At 57.4% G+C, this 16,061-nt stretch overlaps 6 protein-coding genes across 6 annotated transcripts; 2 read left to right on the top strand and 4 right to left on the bottom strand.

The window, feature by feature from the left end:
• Window positions 1-954: 954 nt before the first annotated feature.
• Window positions 955-3,650, top strand: BDY17DRAFT_319121 (FAD-binding domain-containing protein; the record flags this gene model as incomplete). Its single annotated transcript, XM_033736247.1, has 5 exons — window positions 955-1,271; window positions 1,321-1,592; window positions 1,652-2,022; window positions 2,084-2,829; window positions 2,885-3,650. 5 exons carry the CDS (start codon window positions 955-957, stop codon window positions 3,648-3,650), a joined length of 2,472 nt encoding a protein of 823 aa, XP_033585643.1.
• A 74-nt stretch (window positions 3,651-3,724) lies between these two features.
• Window positions 3,725-6,044, bottom strand: BDY17DRAFT_48604 (uncharacterized protein). Its single transcript, XM_033738438.1, has 2 exons — window positions 5,821-6,044; window positions 3,725-5,759 (listed from the first exon to the last, which is right to left on the bottom strand). The coding sequence occupies exons 1-2, from the start codon at window positions 5,905-5,907 to the stop codon at window positions 3,822-3,824; spliced, it is 2,025 nt and encodes a 674-aa protein (XP_033585642.1). The 5' UTR covers window positions 5,908-6,044; the 3' UTR covers window positions 3,725-3,821.
• BDY17DRAFT_48665 (uncharacterized protein) lies at window positions 5,968-10,373 on the bottom strand. The gene is made up of 2 exons (XM_033738439.1): window positions 6,299-10,373; window positions 5,968-6,230 (listed from the first exon to the last, which is right to left on the bottom strand). Exons 1-2 carry the CDS (start codon window positions 10,151-10,153, stop codon window positions 6,183-6,185), a joined length of 3,903 nt encoding a protein of 1,300 aa, XP_033585641.1. The 5' UTR covers window positions 10,154-10,373; the 3' UTR covers window positions 5,968-6,182.
• Window positions 10,328-11,452, top strand: BDY17DRAFT_286903 (uncharacterized protein). The gene is made up of 3 exons (XM_033732133.1): window positions 10,328-10,606; window positions 10,668-10,854; window positions 10,915-11,452. Exons 1-3 carry the CDS (start codon window positions 10,473-10,475, stop codon window positions 11,044-11,046), a joined length of 453 nt encoding a protein of 150 aa, XP_033585640.1. The 5' UTR covers window positions 10,328-10,472; the 3' UTR covers window positions 11,047-11,452.
• Window positions 11,453-12,636, bottom strand: BDY17DRAFT_304921 (uncharacterized protein). The gene is made up of 3 exons (XM_033734789.1): window positions 12,514-12,636; window positions 11,686-12,463; window positions 11,453-11,631 (listed from the first exon to the last, which is right to left on the bottom strand). The coding sequence occupies exons 2-3, from the start codon at window positions 12,420-12,422 to the stop codon at window positions 11,553-11,555; spliced, it is 816 nt and encodes a 271-aa protein (XP_033585639.1). The 5' UTR covers window positions 12,423-12,463; window positions 12,514-12,636; the 3' UTR covers window positions 11,453-11,552.
• A 344-nt stretch (window positions 12,637-12,980) lies between these two features.
• Window positions 12,981-15,060, bottom strand: BDY17DRAFT_257558 (rab-GTPase-TBC domain-containing protein; the record flags this gene model as incomplete). Its single annotated transcript, XM_033731697.1, has 2 exons — window positions 12,981-13,046; window positions 13,123-15,060. 2 exons carry the CDS (start codon window positions 15,058-15,060, stop codon window positions 12,981-12,983), a joined length of 2,004 nt encoding a protein of 667 aa, XP_033585638.1.
• Between the last annotated feature and the right edge of the window lie 1,001 nt (window positions 15,061-16,061).

The following is a 16,061-nucleotide window of genomic DNA, read 5'->3' as shown; positions in this document are numbered from 1 at the left end:
GTGCAGCAAGCCCCGCCCCGCCCATCTCGCCCATCCTTGCATGCGGCCACAGGCGGAGGGAGCAAAAAGGCGTCAGCGCCCCGGGCCCCGCAATTTAGCCTCGCGCGCGCCCCCGTCCCATCGTCCATGTGCATCCAATGCAAGCAAACGAAATCTGCCAACTGCCGCTAGAACGGGCGAGCGAACGGGGCGCGTAGGATCACAAGACCTGGACTGGTCGGCGCCGTCGCTTCTTTTACCCAAACCCCTTCGTTCACCTGTCGCTCGCCGTTACCGCTGGTTCATGCGAAGAACTGCGGCTCGTGTCACCGACGAAATGACAAACGGTCTTGTTCTGCTGATGAGGCTTGCTCGCCAGAACCTTCCCCGCTACCGTAATTCCCGCTCCCGACGCCGCGGCTTGTGCTCGCCTTAGCGGAAAGCGGCCCTCGCAAGGGTGAGTTCATTGATGACTACACTCCACCCTCGTACATTTGTGCGACCGAGACACCGTTCACGTATCAGCTGAAACGCCCACTGGTATGACTGAGAGGCAAAGGTCCGCTCCGTCTGCCATAGTCTCATGTGGCCACCCGCATTACCTGTGGCTTGTTCGCTGCCAGTTGTCAGATCTCCGACTGCCGGAACTACATGCGATTGGTCCGGCACGAATTCCGAACCCTACACTGGTGAACAGCTCCGCTCAGCAGTTGTGTGGGATGTCTAATCAACACAATCATGTCATCTCTCGCGGTCTGTTCAACAAAGGCACGGAAATGCTTGTACTAAGTCGCAAGTCGCATGTCGGAACGCGACAGCCGTTGCCTACGCGACTTTTGCTTGGAGCTGCAAGGCTGTAAGGCTCGGTAGCATCTCCGACGCTGTCGCTCAAGACTCGCCTTTATATATCCCCATGCTTCGCCATGCATGCTCGTTTGCGCATTTTGCTTCGCTACAACTGACTCTGCTGTAATCATGGGTCTGCTACGAGAGAAAAAGCCACACTCGTTCAAGGTCGTCATCGCTGGGGGCAGCGTGGCTGGCCTTGCGATGGCGAACATCCTCGAAGCATACAACATCGACTATGTCCTCCTAGAGGCCTACCCGCACATTGCCCCGCAAGTTGGAGCGAGCATTGGCTTGCTACCTCATGGCAATAGGATCCTCGATCAGCTCGGCTTGTTCAAGCCTATTCTCGATACGGCCCCGCCTATCGACAGCTTCACCTTCCGCACGAGGAAGGGAGATGTCGTTGCAACCCACAAAGGCATCTGCAACACTTTTGTGGAGAGGTACGGACAACGCTGCCACACTCCCTGACAGTGCGCTGACCTTCGCCAGACACGGCTATCCCATCATCTTCCTGGATAGGCAAATGGTGTTGCAGAAGCTCTTTGACAATCTCCCCGACAAATCCAAGGTCCTCACGGAGCATCGGGTAAAGCACGTCGAGACCAACGCGGATGGCGTCAAAGTTACTTGCACGAATGGCCAGACCCTCGCTGGAGATATCCTGGTGGGTGCAGATGGCATACACGGCGCCGTTCGTTCGGAGATGTGGCGTCTCGCGCAGGAGGCAAACTCGGACGTCTTCCCGACCGACGAGGGCAAGCGTGAGTGTCTGTCCGGTTCTGGCCGGCCGTGGCATCTGATAAGCTAACATATTCTACAGGCGTTCCTTGCGATTATGGCTGCATCTTTGGCATCTCCGGGCCTTGCAAAGGTATCGGACCTGGCATGCTCAACTCCGTCTTCCGCGAGAAAGACTCCTTCCTGGTGAACGGCGGCCCGGAGCATCGCGTCTATTGGTTCTACTTCTTCAAGTTGCCAGAGAAGCTTTATGGCGCGGATATCCCACGTTTCTCCAAAGAGGACGAGGCGAAGCTGCTTGAGAAGCTCCGAGGGGAAAACATCCTTCCCACACTCAAGTTCGGTGAACTTGTCGACAAGACCATCACGTCCAACATGACGGCGTTGCCTGAGTACATTTACAGCAGGTGGTACTACGAACGCATTCTCACCATCGGTGACGCGTCACACAAGGTGCGTCGGAGCTTATCGGCCAAGAGCGCGCGCATGTGCAATCTACTGACGCCCAGTGCAGGTCCATCCAATCGGCGGCCATGGTGGGAACGCAGCGATTGAGAGCGCTGCCACACTGGCGAACATCCTGCTCAAGAGGCTCGACAAGTCCGAGTCAGGCAAGCTGGCGACAGCGGATGTTGAGGACATCTTTCGCCAGGTCCAAAATATCCGCCGCGACCGGATGCAGCATTTGTGCGAGTTCTCGCACGATCAACAGCGCACGGAGTCCCTCGACAATTCGTTCCATAAACTCAAGGCCCTGACTTTGCTCCCATTGGCAGACGCGGAAGACGCGACGTACAACTTCTCGTGCAACATCCCGCTGGCCGAGAAGCTGGATGCGATCCAAGTGGCTCGCAAGCCGAAGTTGATCCCATTCAAGAACGAACTCAGATCAGCCCCTACATCCAGAGGCGCCGTCGGGTGGGTTCTGATCGCATTCTACCTCAGCTGTGGCGCCTTCGTGCACTACGGCATGTGGGTTTGGTCCAGCCATTACGGGCTGCGGAGTCAGTTTGCCGACATCCTCACCACCGGCATTTTCCCGCAAGACCCGACCTTTCGCTTGAAGCGCACCTATACCGGCATTGGATGGATTGACAACTACCTCACCTTCCTCTCCGCTGCGTACATGACCGGCCTCAACGACTGGGACAAGAACTTTGGCATGCTGCAAATGTATTTCCTCGGCATGCTTATCCAGCCGATTGCGGTTTGGACGATCGAGGCCTGTCGTAAGCGGCATGCGATGACGCCCATGGCCATGTAAGCTCGAGAACATCCTTCCTGTGAATGCAAACACTGACTCGACTGCGCATAGGATCATCGTGTGGTTCACCTTTGTCCAATGGGCCGGCGTTGGCATCTATATGCCGATCTACTATGCAGTCTTCACCTTGCTCTCGGACAAGGAGCCATATTGGTGGCCGTTGAACCGCGAGGTCCCCATTGCGTCCGCACACGCCCTCTTGCCCGCAAACATCATTGGCTACGTTATCCCCACAATCCTGATGTTTGTGCCTTGGAAGAATGCAGAGGCCACGCAGATATTCGAGGCCTTGTGGCAGCCGGCTCCCATGTTTGTGCCCTTGCTCACGGTCTTGTTCGCCCTCGCTTGGAGCCGCAGAAACCCAGATCAGATGGCTGCCGGCCCGAAGCAGGCAACGAAGCCATACGCGGACGTGCCGCTTCTGAAGCGAATCTACCTCATCACCGGCGCCATGGGCTTCGTACTGCACTTGTATGTGGTCTGCAAGCTTCTGGCCTCCAGCGATCCCACATTCAACCTGCGCACCGTCTTCATCCCGGACTTCACGCCACAACCCAAAGCGCTAGGAGAAGGCCTCCGTGCATTGTTCATGGCGGATTTCTGGGGCTTCTACATCGCATCCTATGTTTGGTGTTGCGCTGCCGTTTGGGACTTGAAGCGCGTCGGTCGCACAACGGTGAATGTAGGCAAGAGCAGTGCAGCCGTTTTGCTGGCCAACATCGTGCTGGGGCCCGGTTGTGCCATGTCGGCGGTTTGGTATTGGCGCGAAGATGCAATGGCCAAGACCACGTTTGATGATATTGAAGTACAGAGCTGATTCAGGCGCAGCGATGAAGCGCCGGCGTGCTTCGAGGACGTGCGGAGTCAACATTTCGGAGCATCTTGCGGTTGTGGGAGGTCGTGTTAAGTACGTAGTCTGTTCTTGCTTGTCTTTTCTTCCGATTACGCCGGCCGAGGTGGGGTATCCAACGTTCCAATAGCCCGCGATTCATGATGTATTACTCAACTCCGGCATCTCGCTCTCTATGCTCTCCCACAGCACATAGTCGGATGACGTGGCCTCATCAAAAAGACCCATCCATGACTCGTGCATAAGCTCTTCCATCGAGAACTGAGATTCAGCCCCTGCCCGAGCATCAAGCTCCACGGTCTGCCCAATGGACGCTGCCCCTGTGGTTACAACGCTGGCTTCGCCAGTTCTGGGGCTCTCTTTCAAGGTGTCGACCATGCGCCTCGTGATTGGGAAGTGCGGCTCCACTTCCTCCAGAACGCCAATGAGAGAGCGTAGGCGTTTCGCATCCCGATCACGCTCATCCGATTGGATTGCTTCACGAGCGCCCTCCTCCTTGAGGCATGTTGCAGCCAGGATGGCGTTGTCTAGCATGATCGAAGGGATGCGCCCTGCCCCATACATCTCCCGATATGTGAGAAAGAGGTTGGCAACACAGGTGGCATATTTGTGCACGAGATGGCGTTGTTCTTCGGGCAGAGTGGCCGCATGTGCCACCGCCGAGGTGGAAGCCCTCCGCCTTCGACGGTCATGTGCGGGAACCATGGCTTTGTTGATGAGCATTTGCAGCTTGCAGTACTGCGTGTGAAGCCCGTAGCCAGTGGCATCGAGCTCTCCGATCCGCCTGTTCCTCCATGTTAGCGCAGGTGGTAAGCGTGCGTGCCAGTCTTCGAGCTCATGGTTCAGCTGTGCGAGGACACGGCTGTCTCCAGGCGCAATCGGCTCTCCGCAGTTCAGGATTCGGGACACTTCGAGCGTCGGAATGCACAGACCGACCCAGGCATTGAGCTGCGGAGAGTCGGATAAGCGCTGCTCTTTGCATCGGATCGATACCGCGTCAATTACGGCTTTCGTGATCGAGCTTGGGCGACCAAGGTAGAGAGACCAGACGGTTTCGTACACGACGCAAGCGCAACAAAGCGAATAGAGTAAGTCGCGTTTCGAGGCTGGTGCCGCGAGCTCCAGCCTCTTCACGCTATACGAAAGAGCGTCTTCGAAATCATGCAAGCCTAGGTCAGGGATCATTCGGCACGCCATGCCTAGCAAGAGTAAGACGGGATGGAACGAGAAGCCAGAACGCACGACAAGGGAGTACGCACCGCAAAACATCCATCCGATCCTGTCTTGGCCACGAGTAACTTCAAACTCGCTTAATATGAGGAAGCCTTGTAAGGAAGCTGGCGATGGATCGTCCAAAGCCATGGCCATGTCCGCCCTGGCCAGTCGAGCAAATTCAGGCCCAAGGGCTCTAACGGCCTTGGAGGTGGACAGTCGGGTGGCAGAGGCTAGCATGGCGTTCTCCAGGAAATCAGAATACCAGCGGCTGGGGCCCAGAAGCTTCGCGGCCTCAAAGTTCTCCCTATTCGCAATCTCGACCCACAAGGCCTGATACTGGAAGAACGACGCGAGAAGGTGCTCGCGAAGCTGGACAGAGCTGGGGTCGATGAGGATATCGGGGCTCGCACGTGGAATCGAGGCTGATTCCCAATCTTCTGTGATCGGAGACCCGACATGCGCCAGCGATGTCCGACCAAAGAAGGCGGTATCATCGTTGCCATCGCTGTCTACTATGCCAGCGTCACCGCAGGCGCCGACGTCCGGGCCATTGCCATCGGTTTCGCTGGGGTCCGGATGGGACGCAACTGGAGCCGAGGGGACCGGTGGTTCTGCAGAGTCGAAGGGATGCGCAATAGGCCTGTCGGGACTTCTGAAGGCATCATTGAAAGTATGCGAAGACTCTCCCGGATCCGCATGCTCCGACCTGCCTTCCAGCTCGATGATGCGCTGTTGGAGATCGTGAATATACTGTCGCGACACCGCACGCCGGCGGTTGGCCGCAGGATCCACTCTGCATTGGCGACCGGTACGACGACAGTTTGTGCACGGTTGCGAAGGACTTATCGACTGTGAATCGCACTGCAATCACCAAATCAGGTCAACAAAGCGGCGTGCGCCGAGCGATGCGCCGCGGACAGACCTTGATCTTGCGTGTTCTGCAGGCGTCACAAGCGTTGGACGCTCGTGCGCGAAGGGCGGCGAAAGGACCTCGGGACGGTGAGACCATGCTGTCAGCATCGAAAGGCCATTTCACACGACAGCGCCGGGAAGAGCTGGAGGGAGAGAAGTAGTTGCCAGTGCGGGGACCCCAGCCTCAGTTCCAACAGGGCTCCCCCGCAGTGTCAAAAGCTTGCTGCACGTGACGATACTTTGGGTAAGCAGATCGTTTCGCCAATTCATTTTGTGTCGCGTGTAGGTAAGGTTGTCAAGCTCGAGCACAAAAGTCATTTCATTTCTTCTCTATTCGTGCCCTCGAGCCAACTCATTCCATCATCATCATCATCAAATCTTCGACACCTTACCCATGTTGATCAATCTCTTGACTCCAACCTAACATCATCAGATCGTCAGCATGAAGTAACAATCTCACCCACGTTGGGGAGAACAGGGAAACTCACCATCCAATCCCTTCCCTCATCCCCTTTCGCAGCCTGCATATCATTAAACTCCTTCAACGCAACGTCCCACTCCCTCCCCTGAATCGCAGCAGAAATGCTCCGCACTTGCCCCACCGTCTCCTCAGTCAGCAAGTCTTCGTTGTTCAGGTGGTCAAACAGGATGTTGATGCGCTTTTCCATATCGTCCACCTGCGGCTTGTACTGCGCCGGCGCAACCGCCTTGAGAGATGCGATGGCGGGCGTGAGTGCGTCAACGATGGGCTGCGCCGACGCCGGGATATGGCTACGGTCGCCGCGGGGGTATTTGGGTTTCGGAGTGGTGGAGGCTGGTGGCGGCGCTGCCGCTTGAGGGGGCGGCGCGAATCCCTGCGGTGGGGATGCAACCATGCTGCGAGGTGGGCCTTGAGGTGGTGGCTGCGCAACGGGCGTCGAGGAGGACTGCGTTCGAGGAGGTCCTTGTGGTGGTGGACCGGCGCGTGGTGGAGGCGGCGCCGCGGGTTGTGCTTGCTGCAGCGGCGGCTGACCGTACGGCGTCTGCTGGGGGGAGTACGGAGGTTGCTGCGGCTGCTGTGCGGCATACGGGTTCGGAGCCACGTGTCTCAGCGGCGGCTTGCCTCCAGGACCTACGGACGGTTGGCTTCCGGGAGCAGGCGCGTAGCGGTTTGTGGGAGCCGCTGTCGATGTTGACGGCGGTGGTTGGTAAGGCGATGCTCCGCGGGCAACTGGAGGAGGGGTTGGTGCAGGAAAACCCGAAGCGGCGGGAAACTGTGACGGCGCATAAGCGTTCGCTGCAGAGCTCGAGGGAGGATAGCCGAGAGTTTGCGATGCGGCGTTAGGGCTCAGTGGCGAGGTGATTCTGGGCGGCGCTTCACCAGCCTTTGGCGGAGGTGGGAGAGGGGAAGACATTCGCTGCGCACTCATGGGGGGTGCGAAAGGCTGGGGTGGTGCAGCAAGTGGCGGTTGGGCGTTCGGGAAAGGTGAAGTGACCGCCTGTGGCCCAGGCGTGCCTCGTCGCGAGTTTGGCTTGTCCTTGAGGAAGTTCTCGGGCATGTCGTTCCAGTTGGTCATACTCTTTGCAGCCGAAGCCGGCGCCACGGCCGGCGAAGATGCGCCCATCCTTGGTGGAGGGGGGAGAGGAGCCTGTTGTTGGGGAGGCTGATAGCCACCGTAGGGAGAGGGCTGGCCATATGGTGCTGCGGCCTGTGGAGGTTGATAGCCGGCTGGAGCATATGAATTTGTCGGCGGTGCGTATTGGTTCTGGATAGGTGCTGATGTCGGCGAGAACGGCGTTTGAGCACCAGGAATCGGCGCGGGTTGATTTGGAGGCGCGTAGGGGCTCGGAGCTGCGTTTCGCGCCTGGTTGATGAGCGGTTGTGGCGTTGTAATCGCAGCATTTTGTGCCATTGCCGAAGGTCTCCCAGCGGTGCGAGCACCAGCCGCCTGTCTCTGCTGCGACGTCGTTGCCGCAGCGGGAGTCTTCCGCAACGCCTGTCTGACTCTCGACTGCGCGGTCTCCGCTCCGTCGTATTTGCTCGGAAGCAGAGCAAGGTACTGCTCAGCGCTGGCCAACTGGCCTTGAGCAGTCAGAATGTCCGCGAATTCAGTATACAACTGATAGAGAGGAGCCAGCTTCCAATCTCCTGCGCTTTCCAATTCTGCGTCCCGAAAGTTCGTCACTTTGCGGAACACCGACACTTTCTCGATGAAGTCCTGCAGGCACTGCGCGTGCACGGTGAAGTTGTTCCCTTCCTCTTGCGAGGCCAGACGCGACTTTTCCTGCTCGCCCAGCTCCTGAATCCAGTTGGTTACGACTTTCTCCAACTTCGAGCCCGCGAGATAACAAAACGATGCGTCCCTTCGTAAGGCCTTGTCTTCTGGACTCGCCTGGAATGACTCTTCCAGCCGATCGCCCAGCGCTTCGCACAGATCCGCAAACTCGGTCTCGTCAGCATACGTGCAGAGCGTCGCCATGACGTCCTTCCAGTTTTTCAATTCTGCATTGTGGACCACGTCCCAGAGATTCTTTCCAACAATACTTGCAAGAAGGCGGAGGTAGTTGGGAGGGTTGTCGGTGTTCATCTTGAGATACGCATTCTGGGCCTTGTCGATACACTTCTGGCCGCCGCAGACTGCAATCATGAACGCGTCCGAGATGCGCTTTTCCTTCAAACACACGTCCAGCGCGGCTTCGAATTGGCCAAGCATGAGAGTTCGAGTAATCTCCTTATCCGCATCGGACTCTGAGCCAGTGTATAGCGCAAAAGGATTGTTCGTCTTGGCACCCTTGGTAGAGGCGAGGTTGGCGAGGAAGTTGTCGCTGTCTTCACCATTGCCGAAAAAGTCATCGGCATCGCCATTCGTCTCAGCCTTCTCTGGTGCATCGCCGTTGATGTCAAGCCCGCTGGCCTTCTCACTAAGCTCACTGTCCGTTTTGTCTCCGAAGCCAAGATACTCGCGTAATTTCTTTCGTGACTTGTCGGTGCTCAATGTTTCGATCACTTGCCAATCTGCCTTCTCCTCGTCCGTTTTCGCATCGTCGATCTTGCTGGAGCAGATTCCGGCGGTATCCCCGGCTTTCAATTTCTCTTCAAACTTCTCCGCGGACTCGCCTATCGACCTATCCGCCGAAAACGTCTGGATCGAGACTTTGCTCTTCTTAGATGCATCGACAGTCGTTATCACAATCTTGCCACCAAACCCAAACACCGCGCCGGCCGGTCGCGCATTCCACTTGGGTGTTTTTGAAATCGAGAATGAAATGCCCTGTGGCTGATTTTGTGCTTTCGCGAAGAAGTCCTCTCCATCAAGCGCCTGGCTCGTGTGGCTCTGGTCTTCAGACTTGGAGTTCGTGCTCTGGATGGAGGTGATGAGGATCTTGCCGTCGAAAGACGCACTCGCGATAAGGCTGGGATTGTGCGGGTTCCAAGATGACTGGAAAGCCCAGTTGGATCCCGCAGCAAAGTCGCCGTAACGCTCGCCAGTCTTGGAGTTCCAGCAGATGGTCCTGTTGTCTTTGCCGCATGACAAGAGCAGCTCAGGATCTTGGAAGCACCATGAGAGACCAAGTACTCCCAGTTCGTGGCCCTTCAATGTCTGTTCGGGAGCGCTGGCATTGCGCAGGCTCCAAATCAGGATCAATGGTTCCGTATCATTGGAAGTTGCAGTGGCCAGCTTGGTGCTTTGCTCCGGGTCCCATGCAACCGCACTCACCGCACGGCGGCCCTGGTTGTGCAGAGTCAAGATGTCCTTCTTCTGCTTCACATCCCACACCGTAACGAAGCCTCCACTGCTTCCCGTGGCGAGAATGTGCGCGGTCTTCTCCGACTTGTTCCAATCCAAACACTCAAAATCATCTGCTCTTGCTGCGGTGCCGCCGAGACGGAAGGGATTGGACATGTTGTTGAGGTCGTAGATGAAGATCTCGCCCTTCGAGCCCGCGGAGGCGAGGAGGTTGTGTCGGTATGGGTTCCATTGTAATGCCTTCGCCGCGCCGGAGTGCTTGGTGGTGCGTGAGATGAAGGCGTCCGAGGCCCCATCACGCAGCTTCTGTGCGTCCCAGAGATCGATGGACCCATTCTCAAGAGCACCGGCAATCACCCCAAGCGGGTGGTCATCGTCCGGCTCACTCCAGGCGATATCGTTGAAGCCGGCATCGGTCGAGATGGTGCCAAGTGGCCGCAACTCCGGGTCCCGCTCATTCTTTTCCAGTTCCAAATCCCATAATTCGAGCTTCGTCTCGCCGGAGAAGTCGTCGCTGAGAGCGCCGACCTTGGTGCCGGTGGCTAGCAGGGGCAGGTGGGAGGTTGGCGACCACGCGAATACCGCCGTCCGCTCAATGGTCCTGAGGCCCACCATTCTTGTTGGGACGAAGGGGGATGCAATGCTAAAGGACGAGGTCGTGAATTCGCATACGTAGAACAGGAAAAGACAGGCAGTTCGAAGTGGGAGGGAGGAGGGGGCGAGATGTCGAGGTGGGATGAAGAAAAGACAACGTTGCCAGTTGCAGGGAGGTGATTTGGCCCTCGCATGCCATGCATCTTCCCTCGAATTTCCCGAACCAGCGACGTCAAAAGGCAAATTTCTTGGCGGGGTCCTTCCACGTGATATCGATTTCTTCTGCGCTGCGTTCCTGACGTCTCTGGGAAGTATCCTCTTCACAACCACATCACGCAAGATGTCAGACCAGTCAAGACAGAGAGCGACAGTATTTGTCGGCGGTCTCGACAGCAACGTCAACGAGCAGACTCTCCACGACGCCTTCCTTCCATTCGGCGAGATTGTGGACGTATCGCTACCCAAGCCTGAGTTGTAAGTCAATTCCACCCCCGCGATGGTCAAAAAGCATCCGATGAAGCTCACATTCTTACAGAAAGTCCTCGACCGACAGACACCGCGGCTTCGGATACGTGGAGTTCTCTCTCGCGGAAGACGCGCGGGAAGCGATCGACAACATGGATCAATCGGAGCTGTATGGCCGGGTGATCAAATGCAACCAGGCCAAGCCGCAAAAGGATCCCAATGAAAGGCTGGGAAGCAAGACCGCCATCTGGGAGCAGGTGAGTGCTTTTCGTCCCTCCCGGATACCAAATGACAGCCACGCTGACCAACTTCTGCAGGAGGGCTATGCTGCCAAATACAATGTCAACGAGGACGAGCAACTGGCAGGCGAGGACGGAGCGGAGGGCGCTGCACAGGATCCGATGCAAGGATTGGAAGGCCTGGACGTAGCTGGGCCACAGTTGAAGTGATTACTGAACGACTGCCGAGCTACTTCTCATGGATCCGAGGCCGCCGGCCGTGTTCGTGGCAGCTTGAACGGCACAAGCTATCACGCCAAACAAGGGGGTTCGAGAACACGCATTTCTACCTATGCCACACGTGTATGGAGGGCGGGGATGCTCCGGCCAAGCTGTCTACGAACTTGTAGATGGGGCATACCGCCATCGCCTGCTTATCTGGTCGCAGGTTGCGATCAGCACCGGTGCTATAACCGGACACATCTACACCGCCCTCCTTGAAAGCACACCATACGACATGGTCGTCTCACCGCCAAGAAGAGTGCGGTGAAGGCAAAGCAGTCGACAAGAGGCACTTTATCAAGACACGGACCTGAGTCGACTCAGGAGACGAAATGCACCACAGGATTCGATGTAATTTCCCAACCGCCCCTTCTAACTACACGTACTATATACACATTCGTAATATCACAAGCCTGACATCTGCCCTACCACTCCCTCTCTCTCCCTTAGTCAGCTTACTGCGCAGGTGCCGCTGGCGCCGCCGCCGCCGGGGCTTGTCCGTCTCGGCCAGCCTGGGGTCCAAATCTCCGGCCCCTGGAAAGAAGTTAGAAGGCATTTCAAAACTCATACCAGTCGGGAGCAACTCACATGAACGTCCGGCTGAAGAAACTGATACCAATCATGATCGCCCACGAGGGAACCTTCGCAATACCCCACATGAGATAACCGAAGGGGATTAGAGCGCCCGCAATGGCCAACGGGCCGCTGAAGGGGTGGAAGAAGCCATCGTACGGCTGTGTCTCCTTGTACTTTTCCTGCAAATGCAGCGCGGCGAATTCAGGCGCCGTGGCGCTCGTGCGGTTCACGGCGATGTAGCGGATGGTGGTCGAAGGCTTGGACTGATCGGCCAGCGGCTGCGGGATTTGGAGGTGCAAGATGCTGGGGATGGTGACGGTCCAGGCGTTGCAGAGCACGCCGTCCGTCTCGCAGTCGAGCAGAGCGAGGTTAGGCGGGCTGGGCGAGGCGGAGATCAACGCGACGGACTCGTTGAACGTCTGCTCCACCCCCTTGCAATTCCCGAAACACGTCTTGTTGCCGCCCGTCACGAAGATCATCCACTCTTCTACCCCCGGGCTGGCAGTCGCTGCGCCGGGCCGCAGAACCCTTTCGTGATTGTCGAGGGTAAGGCGCTGGACGTTGGCGGCTGCGATGGCGGCTGCGCCGGCGGCGATGGGGTTCGGGATGGGGGGAATGGAGGCTTCGGGGATGGCGGAGCTTATGCTTGCGCTGGCCTGGCCGAAAAAGGCTTTGACTTGGTCGACGAAGGGGAATTGCTGGGCGGTGGAGAGCGCTGGCAGCGCCAGAAGGACGGTGGATGTGCGCATCGTGGTGGTTGGGAGGACCGCTCCGGGTGGTTGTTGAAGTACTGCTGACGTTAGGAATGAATGGTCAATCGTGGCGGCTCAACCGACTTACTTAATTGCCGGTCGTCACAGCTTCCAGTATGCAAATAAAGGATTCGGGAGGGTTGCTTGAGAGGACGAATGCGCAAGAGGAAAATGTTGTCTCAAACTGGCATTGGGCGTTTCTCACCCTGAGACCCTGAGCAATGATGAAATCCCGTCCACGGACCACGTTGCGAAAGGCAACGACGGCTGTTCCCGACACCAAACTGCATTCGGCCAAGGCTCTGCGACTGCCTTCCACGTGCACAGTTCGAATGCTTCGATCATCAGTGATGTATCGTTGAATACAATATGACATGCTGCTGTGGCTACATCAAGAGCCATATATCCACACAGTCCCATCATATCCAGGGACTATCAAACCACTGGATGTTTCCAAGCCAGCCATCCCGGAATCTACGCCAAAAACAGAGCCTCTATCCTCCTCGTCAACCGCTATGCAACAGCTTCGGCCCAAGAAGAAATGGCTTGGATCCGTCAACTCTTCAACAAAGCTTGCACATTCATCCATTTCCGCGTGAGTTCGTCGTGATCCTGTTGAGCCTACGCGCCCACAGCCGTCAGCATGCTTGCACGCCACCAGAGAACAAACATACCCAAAGGGAACAAAACAACTCACCTGAGCATGCTTCAACTTGATGTCCACCAACGCCTTCTCCATCTCTTCCACCTCCTCCTTCAACACCCGATTCTCACTCTGCACCTCACTGTTCCGCTCCAGCACGCGCGCCATCTCCTCCTTGAACTTCGCCTCCAGCTCCGCGGGCTGCGAGTCCACCAGCTTCTGCAACTCTTCCACCTTCACCTTCAACTCTTCATTCTCGTCCAGCAGCCCGTCGTTCTCCACCTTGATCCGCACCACGTCGCCTGCGATGCTCACGTGGTCGTTGTCCTGCTGCTCCGTACGCTCCTCGAGGACTTTGACGCGCGCGGAGAGCGTGCCGTTCGACGTACGCAGGTTCTCGAGCTCCGCCTCCCTCTCCTGCGTCTGGCGTTGCGTCTCCTCCCATTCGGCAGTGTAAGAAGCTAGCACCGCATCGCTGATGTCAACGTCACAGGCGTCGCGCACCATTTCGTCGGCGCGATAAACTTCCTTATCGGCGCCGCCGCTGACCGACCCAAAGAAGCCGCCTTCGAGCAGCGACGAGGCCGACGGGCTCTTGTCGATGTAGGCGTCGAAGAGCTTGTCTTTGAGGAAGGTGGTGAGCTGGCTCATGTCTTTCATTTCTAGCAGAGCGACGCGATTGTGCTGCATAAGCGCGAGCCCGAATTTCAGGATGGCGGTCAGGCCTTGGCTGAATATGAGATCGTACACGCGCAGGACGAGTTGGAGGGGGAAGCGGTAGGCGAAGAGGGTGAGGAACCATTGCGTTGCGTACAGCTGCGGGCCGACGTTGCGTCGCCGGAGGTGGCAGTAGAGTGCTGGATCACGGTCTTCCAGTAGTCGCTCGAATTGGTAGAGGCGTAGGTGCAGGCCGGAGAGGTCGCCGGTGAACATGCTTCGGACGTCGTATTTGCTCATCAGCCGCACGAGCAGAGTGAATGCTTCCTCCTCTGTCATGTTGAACAGCAATGGCATGGCGATGAAGTTGACGCCCTGAGGATAGCCGACGGCATCGTCGAGAAGGGCATATGCCTTGCACAAGCCGAATAGGCCGTCTTGCAGTCCGGCGGCCTGCGCGTACTTACTAAATGACGTTCGCGAGCCGAGATCGCGCCGGATGGCCTTCTCTAGCTTTGTCAAAGCAGCGGCTTCTTGCTTGTTCTGCTCCGCCAGTGCCTTCGCACGCGCCTGCGCATCTGCATCATCGCCGATGACGGAGGGCGGCGGACTCGTTTGGCTCGGCAAGGTAGACGTTGCTGGGGTGGAGTGTTCAGAATGCACGCTGGATTTCGAAGAAGCCACTTCCCAGTCCTTTTCGGGCGGCTCCGTAGTGTTGAAGAGCACACTTTGTGAGGCTTGTCGGGAAACTGGCGCCGGTCTTTGCTGTTGTTGCTGTTCTACGTCCGCGGCTGTGCCTCGAGCTTTCAACGTTCGGTACAGATCTTCCATCTCGGGACTTTTGCTGTCTGCTAGGACCTGCCAAACGACTCCCCGGATTGCGGCCGGAATGCCAGATGCTATGGCTTGATTGAGTTCCTCGCCGCTGGTACGCGCGACGGCGGCAGGCCCTTCGCATACGACACTCTGCCACAAGTCCCAGTTCACCGGTCGTGGCTCCTCTGCAGGGCCTGCTTCCAAACCGGAGGCGGTGCCGGGTGGTAGATTCAGCGAAAGGCTTGGGGACTTGAGCGGGCCTGGTGTAGACAATGATCGGGCAGTTTTGATGTTCAGGTTGTCTCCAAGACTGCCGTTCAGCCCAGCGTCGCTAGTCGTTCTTTCAATCGGAGCCCGTTCATCCTTGTCGGCGTCGTCGTGCCCATTTGTGGCGGGGGATGAGCTCTCCTCCTGCTTGCGCAGATTGAGAAATTGTGCTTGAAGGGTAGGTCGTCTCGGGGTACCGGTGTCTTCAGCATCATCGTCTATTGTTGCCAGGCTCTCCCCGCCGTTGCTCATGACCGACTGCTGGGTATTCCTTCGCTCAAAGGCAAATCGCTCTGCTGCTGGCACTGGAGGAGATCTGGCCGTCTTTCGCACGGATCCCATCCGGCCCAGAAAGCCCGCGATTCTCGTAGACGCTGTCCTCGCCATTCCATCCGGCCGGGGTGAGGTTGAAGAGAGATGAGCATTTGGGGAAGATAGATCTCTGGACAGGCTTCGGACGGGTTTCGGAGGGGACTGCGGACGCTTTCTTCCGGTAGGGGAGATACTTCGTTGTCGATCATTTGAGAGGGCGGGATTGGGGGATAGATTGATGGTGGTTAAAGTGGGATCGTTCGCCGCGGCATCTCCGTCTCCATTCGAGGCGGTATTCATGCTAGCGGGCTCTTTTTTAGGCGACAAAGATGCCGATTTGTCCTGTTTCGAAGGGGATGAAGCTCGGACGGAAGCAAGCGTGGGCGTACTGGGCTCTTCCATGTACGGCGATGGCTCGGAAGCTCTTTCTTCCCGGTGTGCAGCTTCTGTAACACTGGTGTTTGACGATACTTTGGCAAGCTCATTCTCCCCAGATCCGTTGTTTCCCTCTTGATCACCATTTGGTTCGGTAGGAGGTGTCGTTGGCACGGATGCATTCTCGGGAGCATCTTCAAAGGCGTCCTATAGGAGTGGGGTTAGCATTTGTATGAAACGGTCTCTTGTCCAACGCATGGCGGAACATACCGACGCAGAAGCTCCATCGGGAGTGCTGGGCTGCGTATCCTGATTGCCTTCCATGCCCTTCAATCCCCGCACAGCACCACCCGCCGGGCTCGTGGGGGAGTTATTGTTGCTCCGAGAATGGACGGATGGAGTGCGCAGAGGGTCCAACTTGATGGGGAAGCGGGTGCCCAGGCCAGCACTCCGAGCGTGGGGAGAGCGAGGCAAGGCACTCCCAGCTGCTGCTCCTCCTCCTTCTCCTCCCCCAGCCAAATAGCCCCGATTCACGCGCAGACTCTTGGGGCGCTGGCTCTTCCTGC

This window comes from Neohortaea acidophila (genome assembly GCF_010093505.1).
Source record: "Neohortaea acidophila strain CBS 113389 unplaced genomic scaffold BDY17scaffold_12, whole genome shotgun sequence".
In the NCBI taxonomy this organism is placed as follows: domain Eukaryota; kingdom Fungi; phylum Ascomycota; class Dothideomycetes; order Mycosphaerellales; family Teratosphaeriaceae; genus Neohortaea; species Neohortaea acidophila.
The sequence above is the reverse complement of the archived record's forward strand: the minus strand, read 5'-3'. Positions and strand labels throughout refer to the sequence as shown.

What these genes read in the sequence shown, in the direction of transcription:
- BDY17DRAFT_286903 (XM_033732133.1), top strand. Translation starts at nt 10,473, where the DNA reads ATGTCAGACCAGTCAAGACAGAGAGCGACAGTATTTGTCGGCGGTCTC. An exon ending in TCGCTACCCAAGCCTGAGTT is followed by an intron (nt 10,607 to 10,667) that starts GTAAGTCAATTC and finishes ACATTCTTACAG; the next exon opens with AAAGTCCTCGACCGACAGAC. An exon ending in AGACCGCCATCTGGGAGCAG is followed by an intron (nt 10,855 to 10,914) that starts GTGAGTGCTTTT and finishes CAACTTCTGCAG; the next exon opens with GAGGGCTATGCTGCCAAATA.
- BDY17DRAFT_48604 (XM_033738438.1), bottom strand. Translation starts at nt 5,907, where the DNA reads ATGGTCTCACCGTCCCGAGGTCCTTTCGCCGCCCTTCGCGCACGAGCG. An exon ending in GCAGAACACGCAAGATCAAG is followed by an intron (nt 5,760 to 5,820) that starts GTCTGTCCGCGG and finishes TGGTGATTGCAG; the next exon opens with TGCGATTCACAGTCGATAAG.
- BDY17DRAFT_304921 (XM_033734789.1), bottom strand. Translation starts at nt 12,422, where the DNA reads ATGCGCACATCCACCGTCCTTCTGGCGCTGCCAGCGCTCTCCACCGCC. An exon ending in TTCTTCAGCCGGACGTTCAT is followed by an intron (nt 11,632 to 11,685) that starts GTGAGTTGCTCC and finishes ACTTCTTTCCAG; the next exon opens with GGGCCGGAGATTTGGACCCC.
- BDY17DRAFT_48665 (XM_033738439.1), bottom strand. Translation starts at nt 10,153, where the DNA reads ATGGTGGGCCTCAGGACCATTGAGCGGACGGCGGTATTCGCGTGGTCG. An exon ending in ATGAGGGAAGGGATTGGATG is followed by an intron (nt 6,231 to 6,298) that starts GTGAGTTTCCCT and finishes TGATGATGTTAG; the next exon opens with GTTGGAGTCAAGAGATTGAT.